This window comes from Nicotiana tomentosiformis, chromosome 3, assembly GCF_000390325.3.
Source record: "Nicotiana tomentosiformis chromosome 3, ASM39032v3, whole genome shotgun sequence".
NCBI classification, from domain to species: Eukaryota; Viridiplantae; Streptophyta; class Magnoliopsida; order Solanales; family Solanaceae; genus Nicotiana; species Nicotiana tomentosiformis.
In genome coordinates, this window is record NC_090814.1 from 13719058 (window position 1) to 13736677 (window position 17620).

General features: G+C 36.7%; 2 protein-coding genes across 2 annotated transcripts; one reads left to right on the plus strand and one right to left on the minus strand.

Moving 5' to 3' along the window:
* Window positions 1-6274: 6274 nt before the first annotated feature.
* On the plus strand, window positions 6275-8289 carry LOC104091198 (O-fucosyltransferase 9). Its single transcript, XM_009596477.4, has one exon. It carries the CDS (start codon window positions 6431-6433, stop codon window positions 8123-8125), a length of 1695 nt encoding a protein of 564 aa, XP_009594772.1. The 5' UTR covers window positions 6275-6430; the 3' UTR covers window positions 8126-8289.
* Window positions 8290-10885: 2596 nt separating this feature from the next.
* LOC104091197 (protein DETOXIFICATION 21-like) lies at window positions 10886-16921 on the minus strand. The gene is made up of 9 exons (XM_009596476.4): window positions 16756-16921; window positions 14018-14308; window positions 13036-13577; window positions 12376-12462; window positions 12229-12285; window positions 11910-12148; window positions 11690-11808; window positions 11519-11605; window positions 10886-11237 (listed from the first exon to the last, which is right to left on the minus strand). Exons 2-9 carry the CDS (start codon window positions 14276-14278, stop codon window positions 11163-11165), a joined length of 1467 nt encoding a protein of 488 aa, XP_009594771.1. The 5' UTR covers window positions 14279-14308; window positions 16756-16921; the 3' UTR covers window positions 10886-11162.
* Between the last annotated feature and the right edge of the window lie 699 nt (window positions 16922-17620).

Here is a 17620-nt window from a genome sequence, read left to right on the forward strand (position 1 = left end):
TTAACTACGCGTATGCTTGTGCAAGTGTCCTACCATAGTCCATATCAGCAAATAAGCATAAGGAAAAAGAACGGACAACACGTAGAATATTTTCTCACAGCTTTCACAAGATAAAGCTCACACAGGTACGTATACCACTTCACAAATATCAACAACAAAAATTCCCCCAGGCCACAAATCATCATAAATTAATCCCTAACACAGCCCACCTTGTCTCGCCATGTGTGCAATAATAAAGTAAGTGCCCGCCTTATCTCGCTACACGTGCATAACAATGTTCCCACCTTGTCTCGCCACATGCGCAACCCCCCCCACATATATATATATATATATATATATATATATATATATATATATATATATCCCACCTTGTCACGCCGCATGTGCAAATATCAATAGTAATAATATCACGACAGAAACTTCGTGCAACCCCATAACAACAAACGCACGGCAAAAACCTCGTGCATCACCACAACAAATACAACAACAACAATGGCAATAATACAAAGTATGACAAGTAAATCAACTCAAGAACTTTTAAATCACAAGAAAATATAGAACCAATTCACAAGGAATAACCACAGTCTGGAATTCTAGGCATAAAGAGAACAACTCAACGTAGCAGAGAGGCCTTTAGCCTTGGATGTTCAGGCCTTGGCCAACCAGTTTGTTATACTGGATGTTTTCGAGCCGAGCCGAGTTTTGGCTTGTGTGGTTTCTCAGTCTTCTCTTTATGATCGCATCAGGGAACGTCAGTATGATGACCCACATCTGCTTGTCCTTAAGGACAAAGTTCAGCATGGTGATGCCAAGGAAGTCGCAATTGGAGATAGAGGTGTATTACGGATGCAGGGCAGGCTATGCGTGCCTAATGTAGATAGTTTGCATGAATTGATTCTCCAGGAGGCTCACAGTTCGCGGTACTCCATTCATCCGAGTGCTGCGAAGATGTATCAGGACTTGAGGCAACATTACTGGTGGAGGAGGATGAAGAAAGACATAGTGGAATATGTAGCTCAGTGCCTAAATTATCAGCAGGTGAAGTATGAGTATCAGCGGCCAGGTGGGTTATTTAAGAAGTTAGAGATTCCAGAGTGGAAATGGGAGCGAATCACTATGGACTTCATTGTTGGACTTCCACGGACTCAGCAAAAGTTTGATGCCGTTTGGATGATTGTGGATAGGCTGACCAAGTCAGCTCATTTCGTTCCTGTGATGACTACCTACTCTTCCGAGCAGTTGGCTCGAATCTATATTCGTGAGACTGTCAGACTTCATGGTGTACCGGTATCTATCATCTCTCACCGGGGTACACAGTTTACCTCACGGTTTTGGAAGGTTGTACAGCGAGAGTTGGGTACTCTTGTGGCGTTAAGTACAATATTTCACCATCAGACAGACGGACAGTCCGAATGCACTATTCAGATATTGGAGGATATGCTCCGTGCGTGTATGATAGATTTTGGGGGTGCTTGGGACCAGTTCTTACCACTTACTGAGTTTGCTTACAACAACAGTTACCAGTCGAGCATTCAGATGGCTCCGTATGAGGCCTTGTATGGTAGGCGGTGCCGGTCTCCAGTGGGTTGGTTCGAATCGGGCGAGGCTAGGCTATTGGGTATAGACTTGGTTCAGGATGCCTTGGAAAAAGCTAAGTTGATTCAGGATTGACTTCGTACAGCCCAATCTAGACAGAAGAGTTATGCGGATCGGAAGGTTCGTGATGTTGCATTCATGGTTGGTGAGCGGGTATTGCTCTAGGTTTCGCCTATGAAGGGTGTGATGAGGTTGGGGAAGAAGGGCAAGTTGAGCCCTAGGTATATTGGACCTTTTGCGATTCTTGAGAGAGTTGGAGAGGTGGCTTACAGACTTGCACTACCACCTAGTCTCTCTGCAGTTCATCCGGTATTCCATGTTTCTATGCTTCGGAAATATCACGGCGTTCCGTCTCATGTGTTAGACTTCATTTCGGTTCAGTTGGATAGGGATCTATCTTATGTTGAGGAACCAGTGGCTATTTTAGATAGGCAGGTTCGAAAGCTGAGGTCAAAGAAAATTGCTTCCGTGAAGGTTCAATGGAGGGGTCAGCTGGTCGAGGAGGCAACTTGGGAGACCGAGCATGATATGCGCAGCTGTTATCCACACTTATTCACCAGCTCAGGTACTTTTTCTAACTCCGTTCGAGGACGAACGTTTGTTTTAGAGGTGGAGAATGTGATGACCCAAAATGTCATCTTTAAAGTTAATAATTAATTATGTATTCTAAGACCTCCAAAAGTACTATTTATCATTACTCGTCTTGCGTGCGCAGTCCGTAAAATTTTTCGAAAAGTTTTTATGTGAAAAATGGATTAAAATATGAATTAGAGCTTTAAAACTCAATCAATCCCACAATATACACTTCAACAACAGGGTAGCTAACACGAATCAAATAATGCCAAATAAAACAAGTCGACTAAGATATAGGATATCTAAACTTCTTTTAAGGTTGAGAAAATTACGAAGGATATTCAACAATTCAATTAAGGATAAGCAGCGAAAAAATAATCATAACCTCAATTAAGACTGAACAATTATAGGATGAAATAATATAAATTCCAAATAAAGATAAACAGTTATGAAAAGATAGCATGGCTATAAAAGAGATAATAGTTTCAGTTAAGGCACATATGAATCAAGTAAAAATAATAGTGGATCATGAAGCAATTGATTCTAATTAAGAAGGTAGATGTGAGTCTAGTAATTAAGATATATAATCATAACAAGAACAACTGCATATTCAATGAATACAAGGATCTAAGAATCCTAAAAGGCTAACATCCCACAAATAAGTTCGTGCACGCACTCGTCACCTCGTGTACACGGACTACAATCAACATAAAAGACTCAAATCCTAAGGGGAAGTCCCCCACACAAGGTTAGGCAAGATACTTATCTCGAACCAAGCTCAATCAGTCCGTAAGAATGCCCTTTCCTCGATTATCAGACTCTGAATGGCCCAAATCTAGCCAAACGCAATTTGCATATCATGAATACAACCATAATAGACTCATCTAATTAGTGAAATCAATATTTTCACAAAAATTCCGAAATCCGCCCTAACAAGTCGACCCGGGCCCACGTCTCGGAATTGGATAAAAGTCACAAAATACGAACACCTATTCACTCACGAGTCCAACCATATAAGAATTACTCAGATCCGACCACAAATCTCCCTTCAAAACTCAAAATCTTTATTGAAGAAGTTCTTCCAAATTTTTTCCCAATTTCAACCCCAAAAATCCGAAATTAAATGGAGAAACAACTATAGATAAATGCAATAAACCAAATTCGAGTAAGAAATCGTTACCCACAGGATTCCTCTGAAAGCCCCTCAAAGAATCGCCTTCTCCCAAGCTAAAAATAAAAAATAGAGTGAAAATGAACTAACCCTCGATTCCAACCCCTTTTTGCCCAGCGATCCTCGCACCTGTGCCTACCGCACCTGCGGTCTAACCAGTCGCACCTGCGGAAGTAACTAACTCCCACAGTCTCCGCACCTGCGAGCCTTTTGCGCACCCGCGGGCATCGCAAATGCGAAACTTCCTCGCACCTGCGACCGAAGGCCAACTCTCAATTCTCGCATTTGCACTTCCATCTCCGAACATGCGAGTTCGCTGATGCGCATAAATTCTCCGCACCTGCGGATAGGGGTGTCAATGGTTCGGTTCGGACAGTTATTTTCTAACATTTGTACCATACTAATTTTTTGGTTATTCTATTATATATAACCAAAATTAGACTTTTCGAAACCGTCCCAATCATGTCGGTTTCTCTTTGGTATCGGTACAGTTCGATTAATTTTCGGTATTTTTTTAAAATGTCATGTAAAAGGCACTAGTAGAAGTAGAATGCAATAACATACATATTTTGTAGAACTTAGCAAACTCTCTAGATATTTTTAATCTTTAAAGGGTGATGAATTAAGAAAATATTAAAGATGGCCAGAGTATAGATCCATCAAAGCGTAAAAGAAACTAAACAAAGATATTAACCGAGTGAAAAGATATTAACCAAGTTGGAACTCAAGAATAAAGTCTATAGAAGATTAAATATTCGAAAAGATAAATCTAAAATCATATGAAAGAAAATATATTCAATACATTATAGTTTGCTACTAATCGCTAGAATAGCTTGTGTCTTGCTAGTGAATATGTTGAAAATAATTTAGTTTCAATAGAGTAGCATTATAGGTTTGTGAATTAAGATTTTGAGTCTAATTACTTATTTGCTTGTAACCGTTTTCACAATTCCAAGGTCCAAAGAAAATTTTAATACATTATTATTCTAAACTTAATATATAAATATATTTTTCACATGTAAATTTATTCGAGATGGTTCGGTATTTTTTCGGTTTATTTTTATAAAATAAAAAACCTACCCTAATTATCGGTACAGTTAAAGATTTATATAAAAACCTACGGTTTTATTAAAAGAAACCTAGAAATCGGTATGGTTCGGCCGGTTTAGTCGGTTTTTAAATATCCATTGACACCCCTACCTGCGGAGACTGCCAAGTCCAGCTCTTCTCGCACTTGCGCCTCCATCTTCGCACCTGCGACCATCGCACCTGCGACCATCGCACCTGCGCCCAAGGTCCGCAGGTGCGATTACACCAGAACTCAAACCTCCCCAAAACCATGGAAATCATCCGCAACTTGTCCGAAACACACCCGAGCCCCCCCAGGACCTCGTCCAAGCATACCAACAAGTTCCATACCCTAATACGGATTCGCTCGAGGTCTCAAATCACATCAAACAATATCGAAACTACGAATCGCACCATGAATCGAACTTATAAATTTTTAAATCTTTCAACTTCTAAAACCCGTGCCGAAACCTATCAAATCAACCCGGAATGACGTCAAATTTTGTAGGCAAGTCCCAAATAACATAACGGAGCTGTTCCAACTCTCGAAATCGCATTCCGATCCCGATATCAAAAAGTCCACTTCCGGTCCAAATCTCCAAAAATTCGACTTTTGCCATTTCAAGCCTAAATCAGCTACACACCTCGGATTTACAGTCCGGAAACGCTCCTAAGTTCAAAATCACCCAACAGAGCTAATGGAACCGACGGAACTCCATTCCAGAGTCGCCTTCACATAGTTCTGACTACGGTCAAAATCCTAAGACTTAAGCTTCCGTTTTAGGGACTAAGTATCCCAAATCACTCTAAAACATTCGATAACTGAATTTAGCCATGCACGTAAATCAATACACATAATATGAAGTTGCTAAGGGCCTTATGCCGCCGAACGAGACTTAAATTCTCAAAACGATCGGCCGGGTCGTTACAACTTGCCCGACCCAATTCATTAATTTCAAGGCCTGCATTGACTGGGCCATATTGGATGGGTCAGGCCCATATGTTAGCAATAGTTATGGGATTAAATTTATACCGTGTTTGGTTGACGGTATAAATTTATCCTATTTATCCAGGATAAATTTATACCGCCAACCAAACACGATATACATTTAATTCCAGACTTAATTCAGGATATCCCATCTTATCCCACTTTATCCCACCTCCATGTGGGATAATTTAGTCCAGAGATTACAATCCCAGGATTATAATCCCGAGACTAAATTATCTCGGGATTATAATCCATGACTAGATTATATCATATGGGAGGTGAGATAAAATAATCTAAGTTTAATGGGATAAGATAAGATATTTTAAATTAAGTTTGAGATTAAATTTATCTTAATGTCCAAACAAATATAATATAAATTTAATCCACATGTTATCTCACCTTATGAATGGTACCAAACGAACCCTAAAGAATTAATCCAAGCCATTGGTCAAGGACTCCTTTCTCTCTCTCTCCCTTTTTTTCAAACTGTCATCAAAAGGCTCCCACTGCCAGTGTCGGTGAGTCTTGACAGCCATATTATTTTATTATATAGTTAAAAGTTACAACTTCTCCCACCACCACCACCATTATCATCATCATCACCACCACCATCAATATTCCACCATTATTTTAGTGTTCCCAACTGTTTTGCCCAATTAACTCCGTTCACTAATATTTTCACCTTCATAGCAATTTCTCTCATCGATTGTGTTCTGAGGCTTATTGCGAATTTTAATTTAACGAAGTTCAGCTTTGAGCTCATTGTAGTGTTAAAAATTTTGGGTTCAGATCTAATACATATTGAGACTTTAGTAGGTTTTACATATATATTCATATTCCGTTTCGAAATTCTGAGTTACCTTTAGCCAAAAAGGCTACATTCGCCTCTGAATTAGTGTTGGGCTTCTTTGCTTCCCATTTTTTAGACTAAAACAAGATCAACAACCACTGATCTGACTTCTGAGCTCAGGCTATGTGGTTTTGAAGAAATTCCCAATCGTAAGATATTGTAGTTGGAAATTGCGTCCACAAATATGCACGGCCTAAGCAGGCTAGGGAATGGTGTGTCTCCGCCATCGTCCCCTCGTTTGCGTCATGGGCGGAATAAGAACAGTGCTGCCTTTGGAGTTGGAGGTGGAGGAGGTATTTCACTAAAACTGCAGGAAAAGTTAGGTTTTATGATAGTATCTGCTGTATATAGACGAAGAGGAGTCTTACTTTTTGCTCCTTTATTGTATATATCTGGAATGTTGTTATATATGGGTACTTTAGGCTTTTTTGATGCATCTGCTGCTACAACTGAGGTGTCTCCACCTGGATCACTTTACCGTAGCCCACAGGTTTTTGATAAGCTCTGGCCATTCATGGATTCCCACAACAATGGATCCTCCAATTTGTTAACAAATGTGTGGAATCCCAAGTTGCATCAAGTTTGGAAGCCTTGTACTGTTTCTCAAGAAGGTTTCATTGATCAACTCCCAAAGTCGAATGGCTACCTCATAATCGAGGCGAATGGTGGACTGAACCAACAAAGGTTATCGATATGTGATGCTGTAGCAGTTGCAGGATTACTGAATGCTACTCTTGTGATTCCAATTTTTCATTTAAACAGTGTTTGGCGAGATTCTAGCAAGTTCGGCGACATATTTGATGAGGATTTCTTCATATATGCACTAAGAAATCATGTGAAAGTGATCAGTCAACTCCCTGAAGATGTACTGCTTCAGTTTGATAATAATATAAGTAGCATTGTTAACTTGAGAGTAAAGGCATGGTCCAGTCCAACCTATTATCTTCAAAAGGTCCTGCCTAAGCTGAAGGAGTTGGGGGCTGTTCGCATTGCGCCTTTTTCAAACAGATTGGCCCACTCGGTTCCTCCAAATATACAAGGGCTGCGATGTTTGTGCAATTTTGAAGCGCTTAGGTTTTCAGAGCCCATACGCATGCTTGCAGCAAAGATGGTTGATCGAATGGTAAAAAGGAGCTTGAAAACGAGTGGGAGGTATGTCTCGGTGCACCTCCGCTTTGAAGAGGACATGGTTGCATTTTCGTGCTGTATATATGATGGTGGGGAAGAAGAAAAACATGAGATGGATATTGCCCGTGAAAGAAGTTGGAGAGGAAAATTCAGGCGAAGGGGAAGAGTTATTAGGCCAGGTGCAAACCGAATAGATGGGAAGTGCCCGTTAACTCCACTTGAGGTAGGCATGATGCTTAGAGGCATGGGGTTTGACAATAACACCTCACTTTATGTTGCCGCGGGGAAAATTTACAAAGCTGAGAAATATATGACCCCACTCAAACAGATATTCCCGCGTCTGGAATCAAAAGATACATTAGCTTCCCGAGAAGAACTCGCTCCATTTGAGGGACACTCATCTAGGTTGGCAGCACTTGATTATACAGTTTGTCTTTATAGTGAAGCCTTTGTCACAACTCAGGGTGGCAACTTTCCCCACTTCTTAGTGGGTCACAGAAGATATCTGAATGAAGGACATGCAAAGACAATCAAACCAGATAAAAGGAAATTGGCTCTTTTGTTTGACAGCCCGGATATTAGATGGAACGAATTCAAACGCCAATTGCAAGACATGCTTCATCATAGTGATTTAAAGGGGGTCGAGTTAAAGAAAAGTAGTAGTTCCCTCTACACATTCCCAATGCCAGATTGCATGTGTAAGCAAGTAGATGTTAAGAGTGCAAGTGGTAACAAGACAAGGATACTATGATACTTTAGGATATACAAATAGCTATAAAAAAGGTTATATATATTTGCAAAGGGAATACTCAGTAGCTATAGTAAACGTTCTATACTTGTAATTTTTGTGCCTTTCAGTAATCCATTCTTTTGGACCTGAGTGCAGTGTCCTATAATTCATTAGATATTTCGGAAGTCTATTGGCTGTGCTATTTATACTGAAATTCTCAAGTTCATTGTAAACAGATGCAATGCATAGGAAAATGAAGAGAAAAATCATGGAGGCGGAAGACAGACTTAGTGATTTGCCAGAAATTTCATGTTGTGCTATCAAAATTCATTCTATGATTAGGGCAATTTTTCTGTCGTCCTTTTGTAATTGTAGGAAAAAGATGTTTAAAACGGAAGTAGGCGACCATCTTGTTGTTTGCACGCATCAACTTGTAAAATTTGCTAAGCACTTGACATGTTCCATGAATCTATATATTCATCATATTCTTATTTTATCCACAATCATCTCCTTGATTCTCTTAACTTCTTTATAAGGAGAATAACTGGTTATAGCAGATTCTTTTCCTGCAGTACCTGTTCTCAGGTTTCACAATTGAAGATGGATACAATAGGAGGATTCGGAGACATAATTTTAACTGCTCGTTGCTAAATCTGGCCGTCAAGATCATTCACTTACATGGACCACTAAGTGCAAGTAAGTTTGTATGACCATTGGTACCATATTTGCTCTAGAATGCTAAAGTGCTAGAGAAGTTGGTCATTGTTGCCAGGTCCGAAGGGAGTGATGTGTCCCGGAATTATGTCGAAATGGCACAGGATTTCCTAAGCTTCAAATCCACTCTGCATGCTGCAGTTGTCTTTTCTTATTGATAAAATCTACGGCCCCTCTCATATGTAGTGATTGCAACACACTTAGGTGTTGTTACTTTATGTTTGAAGCCGGTTTTTGGCTGATAGACAAGGTTAGAATTGTAGTACTTTGTTAGTAGCCAAAGAGTTGCCCTATAGAGCCTATGAATAGTATTTCAAGGCGTTTTACTGCAATAGACTTGTCTATAGAGTCTATGAATAGTATGTCACGGTTTGGTGAGTTTTGCAGCAAGCTTTGAATGCCAAGAATTCCAGCTCGTGCATGTACTAATCCAGCCATGAAGCTATAGAAGTAAGACATAGCTAACTATTGAGTACTTTTACTAAAAAAGTTTGCTGCTATATATCAGTCTTCAGGAGTAGATGAGATGGTACAAAGCTTTTGGATTTCATCCTTGCCAAAAAGCTCGAGATGTTGAAACTCAAATTAAGCAATGGAATGCTTATTCATTTGGGACAGTGTGATGGAAGAAAGAGATCTGGCTGAAAGATGAACTCAAATCTGTTGGGAGACAAAACTCCAGGTGCCTTTGGTTGAAACAAGGTGATAAGAAAACCAACTTTTAGAAAATGGCTAATGCTCACAGATGAAAGACTGGAAATGAATGGTGAGATGAAAACTCTGAGGCAATCAAGAGGAACATTAGGAATTTCTACAGCAAACTATATACCAAAATAAAGGAATGGAGACCAACTTTGAACATGGATAGAGGTGCTTAGTTGCATGACTAGTGATCTTCCAACAACATACCTAGGATTACCATTGGGAGCAAAACATAAAGCACAAGGTAGATGACAAGGAGTTGCAGAAAAATGCAAAAAAAGATTAGCCTATTTTATTGCTCGGGGGAAGATTAATTCTCATCAATGAGTGTGTAGGATACTCTTCCGACCTATTTCATGTCACCATTTCCCCTGCCTATCACGGTGGAAAACAAATTGGACAAAATGAGAAGAAATTTTTTATGGCATGTCGACAAAAAGAGGAAAGCCATACCTACTTGGTAAAATCGAACACAGTAATAGCTAGCAAAAAATATGGGATGTTGGATGATTGATAAGCTTTAAAGCTGGAAATGGTTTGTAGATCTCCTGTTGGAAATTGGAATGGACACTCTCCTCTTAAGAGAACTATTCTGATCTTTACTTATTGGGCAGAGATTCAAGTCTAAAGTTTTCACTTTTCACTTTTCACAGAGCAGATCTGATACTGGCTGGAGCATAAGTTTTAATTTAGAAGGAACTTAAACGATTGGGAATTGGTCAGAATCCTAGAATATTTTACCTTCGTTAGAGCCCCACTGGAACTCAACTCTGAAGCTGATACAATGGTATATTTGATTTCTAATTAACTGTGTTAAATCAAAAGATCAGAATTCACTCGTTAATTGTAATACGATTTTTGTGCAACGCTACTATTAATGAAGTAAGGGGAAATCATAATATCCGTCACATGTAATTGTCATTTTCTGACCTTTTATTATAACATATAGGTTCAGTGAGAGGGTGGATAACAATCATTGCACATGGTATCTATTACACTATTTATTTATCAATTCCGAATATTATTTTAGTTATATGGTCAGTTTCACAAAAGGTTGCTAGAATATAACATGTGAAATGGGTAAATAAAACATATGAAATCTTTGAAGATTATTTTTTTCAAAAATTGAACCCCTTAAATTTAAATTTTGAATCCACCTCGACTTAGCACAGAACTTATTGTGTTTTTAAATTATGAGTTCAAACTTAGTATATATTGAAATCTAAGTGAATTTTTTCACGCAGTTGAAAATACTAAGTTCAGATGAACTAAGAGCTGCATGCGCCAGTCTCAGTGACCCTTTCTCTGATCTTCTCTAACCATATGTAAGTTTAACTGTTTTATATGCAAGCTCGCCCATTAATATGGTTACAAATGTAACATTAGATAATTTATTACTCCACTTTTGCTGATTGCAGTATGGTTTTGATTGAAGTGAAGTTTTGACAATAAATTCCTATGATAAGCCACATCAATTCTTCTTTTCTTTTTATTTCCTACAAATTTTGATTCGAAGAAAAGAAAGAGAAGGAGATATTAATCCAATGAGCCCCTACTCAAATTTTCCTTTTGCATGAATGAAGGCCATGTAAAATAATATGGCAGCAAATACCAGTAATCAAAAAAGGTATAAATCTCAACTTCAAGCAGTCTGTGAATCAGCATTAGGTTCAGCTTCTATAAAGAACTTCTTCACTCTCTGCTGAGCAATTAATACCTGCAGGAGACAATTTGTACGTCGAATGAAAAATAACTTCATCATTATTTTATGAGTTTAGTTCTAATATATATATATATATATATATATATATATATATATATATATGGGGCAGCTCGGGGCACAAAGCATCCCGCATTCACGGAGGGTCCAGGGAAGGACCGCATCCAAAGTTGTGATGTAGACGGTCTAACCTAATGCAATTATTAATGACTGCTTTCACGGCTCAAACCCGTAACCTTAGTAGTCAAGCTAGTGCACAGACTAAAATGAAGAAATACCTGCTTATCCCAATCAGTTTTTAGAGTGATTACAAGTAGTACTGTAGTTTGCGTCAGTACACCAAACAGCATTCCAACCCAAACACCCTACAAAAAAATATAAGATAAAATAACCATCAGCCAAAATGAGAAAAGTTTAAAAAGAAAAAAAATAAGAAATGAACAACTTACTTTAACTTGCATATTGAAAACATAACCAAGCACAACTCCAACTGGAATTCCAACCAAGTAGTAACAGCCAATGTTAACATATGCTACTATGCTCTGCCATCCAGCTCCAACAGCTACACCTGTAACATGAAATCTTAAAGTTGTGACATCAAATATTGGAAATTATGTTCATATTATGTTTACAATTTCATACATTTAACATATGAATCAAGTAACTTACCAGAAAGAACTGGTTGGACACTGTTCAAAAGTATAGAAAATGCTAATAGAGGAGATAAGTGATCCACTTCTTCAGCTACATCTTCACTTTCAGTGAATATATAAGCCAGGCGTCCGCGCAAGAACAGGAAGAACAGAAACAGGACGAAGCCAATGACAAACGAGGTTGCCACTATTGTCAAGATTGAAAATCTTGCTGCTTTTGCGCTCCCTCTTCCCAGCTCGTTTGATACTCGTACACTATATGTTCGTGAACATGAATGAGATATCGTCGCATAAAAAAAAAGAATCTAAAGTTTCTAGGACTGTGGTTATAGTACCATGCTGCAGCTAAGAATCCAAGAGAAATCATCATTTCCCAACCATTGATGTTAAGACTGCAAAAGAGGGGGAAAACTTGATCAATAAGATGACTGATGTAAGGGAATGTCTAAATGATTGAGAGAGGTGGAATACAACAAGATTACCATATAGAAAGAGCATCAATCTGAACCATAGCATTTTTCAGGTTTCCGGTAAGAAGAATCAGTATAGTGTTGTACCAGAGTTCAAGGCTGCCAAAACAAGTCCAAAAGATTCAAGATTTTCATCACATAAAACGACTCGTTCATAGTCCTTTTGTAATATCGTCAAGGATATAAAAAGAGTTGGTATTGTTGGTAAACTGTGTTCAAAACCAGAAAATTGGAGAAGCAAAGAAATGTTAGTTCAATAAACAAAATAGAAAGCGTTGCTGCCCAAGGTTTTGGATTAATTCCTCCCAGGATAGAATGAAATAACTATTCTGTGATAGCGACACTACAAATTGCAGAATTTCGGCAAACTCAACAAACAGAGTAAATCACACTTGACACTTATGTTTATTTGGAAAAATAATGCGAAGTTTTCAGATTTCCATATATGAAAACTTAGGCCCAGCCTCTAAATATATAGACAATGAAAGGGTAAGATGAAGAGTTGCAATCCAAGAGGTGCCTCTTCCATTTCTCATTCATACCCTTTAGAAAAAATCCAAGGGGTATCGATAAGGAAAAAGTGATACGCCGGTAGTTTCTATTTAGATTCTGATTTAACATGAAGAGTGTGAAACAACTTGCAAACAATGAAACAATAGAGTGAAATCTCACCAGAGCATTGCACCTGAAGAGAAAGAGAGCTTGATAACAGGCCAGAGATCTTTAAAGGCCAACGAAGTAAAACCTTTCCATGTTTCTTTGCATCCTCCACAAGTAACATACATTAACTGACCAATATTCGGAAGCCAGTATGCCAAAAGTGTCGATATCATGGCGCCAGTAATTCCAAATTTGAACTTCACGGTTAAAAGCCACGATAGAAATATATGGATCACAAGAGTACATGCTGCTAAGTATGAAATGATCATGTTCTTGCTCTGTGCTTGTAAGAACATTTGGCATGTAAAAGATGCAATGAAGGCATAAATCACTGGTATTAACCATAACGAAATGACTCCGGCCTCTTTAGCTATCGCTTCATCCTGGCCTAAAGCTTTTAATATTGGCGCTGTGAAAATAAAGATCGGTAAAAGCAGAGTCGCTGTTACTGTCAAGACAATCCAAGATCTTTGGAGATATATGCCTAACATGTGATATTGTTTAGCACCATAGGCCTGTCCACATAACGTTTCCAATCCACTTGCCATTCCTAACTGCACATTTGGATGAAAGTTATCGCTTATACATGGAGAAAAACAAATACAATCGACGAATCAAGTGAACTATACATCTCCATTCTTGCTCGACGAAGAGCTTTAATTTCTATACACTGATAGTAAATGTCACACTTATCAAGTAAGATAAAAGATTAGCAAGTAAGCAATCCTCCATACAAGTTTGATTAGTAACTTCAGAACTGTTACAACATGTTAAAATACACTGATAGTGTAAAAACTTTTCACACTGTCAGCGTATATAAGTTAAATTCATACAAAAAAGCCATGCTTGAATCTCAAGAGGACATTGATGCCTAGGCATATGCTACTAGTTAAATGGATCCAATGTGAGACGTTTAAAGAGAGATAAAGGACAATTAAACTTTTTTCTTTAAAGGACATGCAAAAAGACAGATAATATGGACCGGAAGGAGTACCAGAATGCCATTCCCGAATCTGAGGAGGACAGTGATGACAAGCGCGTAAGCTGCTAGTTCGATAGATCCAATGTGACCGATGAATGCTTGGCTAATGACATTTACACCAAACGTTGAGAATCTAGTAAAAATAGCAGGAGCAGCAATTACCCACATTTTCTTCCACTCGTTCCATATCTTGTCCTTAAGTTTCAATCCATTATCACCCTCTTGGACTTGTACTTTACTTAACAGCTTCTCACTAATATCATCAGCTGCCATTTTGGTCAATTACAAGCTGCCCTTCTCTCACTGCAACATATATATAATGAAGATACATCATATGGTGTTACATAAAAATTAGTCCAGCGAACCAAATTTTTGCAGACTCAATTCATATCAAAGTGTTTGAACAACCTTGACTTATATATATATATATATATTGTGGTGTCCAGGGGAGTACGGGAAGAATTTTTGTAAGTGGTGGCGAAATTTATAGAAGAACGAGAATAATAATTTTAATAGTCTTAATCTATTGGTTTTGTTGATTCTTAAGTAGAAAAGGTCCCGAGTTAAATTCTAGTTCATCACAATTAACCACATAGGCTCTCTCAAATATTTGCAAAAAAAAAAAGGTGCTATTTAAGGTTCGAACCTTTGACCTCTTAGAGCAAAATCAAACACATAACAAACACACAAAGAGATAATTTATATCGCGTGACACCACTTCGTTAAGCATGCATCCGCCCCTGACAGCAACTTGCATGTAACTCGACTATTCTACAAGGTATATGCTATCTCCAAGCAACACAATAGTATACACAATAGTATCCGATTAACTTTGCCCACCCGGTACCTCCTAGCTGCACAAGTATCCGATTAACTTTGCTCACCAAAGCTCAGGCAAAAAAAATAAACATTAACTTTTATTTCCATGGGATTTGAACACTGGTATCCCAAGGTTTTTCACCCACAAACATAAACATTAACTTTTCTTGTGATTTCATATATTAAAATCACATTCCTTATTTTGTTTTGGTTGTAATAAACTAATTCAGATGATTATTATTCCAAAGTTACCCGTCTGGTTTCTATCGTTGAATGTAAAATTGTGAAGAAACAAACCTCTACCACTGTTTATGCTATATGATTGGTGTGATTTGTTTTTAATCAAAAACATAACACGTGTCAATTCAGCTTAACACACTAATTACTTAGTTTTGGCAATTAATAATATTTGTTTCTAGGAGGAGGTAAAAACTTTGAATGCTTAAATTATTTCAGTTTGGAGTTTGAACCGATTCAAGCTTCTTTCTCTTAACTTGCTTGATTCTCTCAAAGATGGTTCCGAGGAACATTATAGTTGTATTGTTTAATACCTTATATCGGCTTTTAAACAAAAGATTACAAGAAATAGCATTTAATTATTAACACCACAAAAGGGCAGTTCTGGGATATTGCAGAAAGTTGATCATTTGCCAAAAGATCCATATAAGATAGGAGAATATAATATCGCAAATCCCAAGAAACTTATTGTTATATATTTGGAGAGGAGTGTATGGAATTATCCAAAAACGAAAATTATCGAATCTGAACTGCTACTACTATTACGGGTTACAAAAAGCTATCTTTTCTTTCTCAGTAATTTGTCTTTTCTGTTGGAATTAGAAGTTTTATATACCTCTATCATATATTTATGAAAAATGAGATATGTAATCTTTTAAATAAAGTAAAATATGACATGATAGAGAAGAGAGTTGATACCTATGCATACAAATTAAACTCAAAGTAAAATATCCGTTTTAATTTATGAGAACCTATTTAACTTGATACAGAATTTAAGAAAATAGAGAAGATTTTTAAACTTGTGGTATAATATGAGACCTATATATTTTGTGTGGTTATAAAACATTGCATAAAATTAATTTTTTTTTAAATAAGTAAATGAGTCATTACTTTTGATACGAATTAGGTTCACAAGACGGAAAGTATAAAATATGATGTTTATAAGTTAAACTAGAAGCAAAAATAAAAACGCTAGTACTAAAACATTAAAAGCGACATGTGACAGTAGGCAGACAGATATAACAGCTTTTAGTTGAAAGACCACGTGGATCGATTACTTACACAAATCTATAAAAATCAGCGCGATAGAACAGACACCTCTTTTTGTTTTCTTTTTTTCTTCCTTTTTTCCCTCCCCTTCCTCAAACGGCCAAACCCTACTTTTCCATTGTTGTTTTTAATGATTAATTAAGATGGTTGATGAACAACAAACTAACAAGTTTATTTTCATAAAAAAAAAAATTAGTACATAACGAGCTAAACCTAAAACTGAATCTCACTTTTAAAGTTTCTATATATCTAGTATTTAAATCATGGAGGAAAGCATAATTTCTAACTAAATGATACAAAGATCATGGAGCTACTGAACCTATTATTTTCAACACGAAAATATATATATATATATATATATATATATATATATATATATATATATATATTTCGTGTTGAAAATAATAGGTTTAAAAATATTAAAACTTTAACGAATATTAATTTGAAACCATATTTTCCAAAGTATAATGAGCTAACTGATAAAAATTACATCAAAGGTTAAACCTATCAAATACCCGAAGAAGAAGATAGTATATAATTGTGTTCCAGGCAGGTGTGTATGTGTTTGGGAGAGGGGAGATAACGTGCATATAAACAAGAAACTGAAAAGGCTAATTAGAGCCAAAGATAAAAGCAACACTTACAGTTTAAGATTCAAGAAAATCTAAGAGCCAAAATGGATCGGAGTAGAAGTTTTCTTAATACTCTTTTTGTTTGTTGTATATAACAAAGACAGGAGGAGCAGTTTGAGTTGAGGTAATATGAAAGCAAGAACAAGCTTTGCAGGTTTTGAAATACAACTTCCAATTTGCTTCTTCTTACTCGGTATGTAGTAGTATATATCAAATGATAATTGGCTTTCTATATTTGTCTTTTTCTCTATTACCCCTGCTAGATTCTCATATTCTACTGAAAATTATGGTACGTCACTTTTTATTTTTCAAATAAATATTACTTATAAAAATTAAACTTGAAGTAGTCGACAATTTCAACATTTGAAAATATAGAAAATAATTGGTAATAAAAACAATATCTCGTTTATGATTAACTTTAATACTTTTAGGAGAAATTAATTTAAATCAAAACTTTCTTTTTCTTTTTTGCTCATAAGGTAGAAGGTTGGGAAGGTAGAGTAGAGAAATGTAATATATTTTTAGTTGCTCTAAATAGCCGATATATATATATATATATATATATATATATATAGTATATTTTATTAAAGTGATAAGCTAGTAAAAAATCACATATCAAAAATATTTGATATAGAGCCCATTTGGATGAGCGAGTTGTATGTGACTTTTAAGCCAAAAGTCATAAGTTAAGAATTTTAGTTTTTGGCTTTGGACTTATTTTTGTTATTTTTACTTAAAAACAAGTGCTTAAAAATAATTTTTTATATATTTAAATACTACAAAATAACTTAAAAATTATTTTGACTTAAAATTATTTAAAATAAACTAATCCAAACGTGCTCATAGCTGTCAGTATCACAGGCTAACGCCAAGAGAA

Coding starts and splice junctions, on each gene's coding strand:
- LOC104091197 (XM_009596476.4), bottom strand. CDS start 14,278: ATGGCAGCTGATGATATTAGTGAGAAGCTGTTAAGTAAAGTACAAGTC. Junction 13,578..14,017: donor GATTCGGGAATGGCATTCTG/GTACTCCTTCCG, acceptor CCAAATGTGCAG/TTAGGAATGGCAAGTGGATT. Junction 11,238..11,518: donor AAACTGATTGGGATAAGCAG/GTATTTCTTCAT, acceptor TGTCTCCTGCAG/GTATTAATTGCTCAGCAGAG.
- LOC104091198 (XM_009596477.4), top strand. CDS start 6,431: ATGCACGGCCTAAGCAGGCTAGGGAATGGTGTGTCTCCGCCATCGTCC.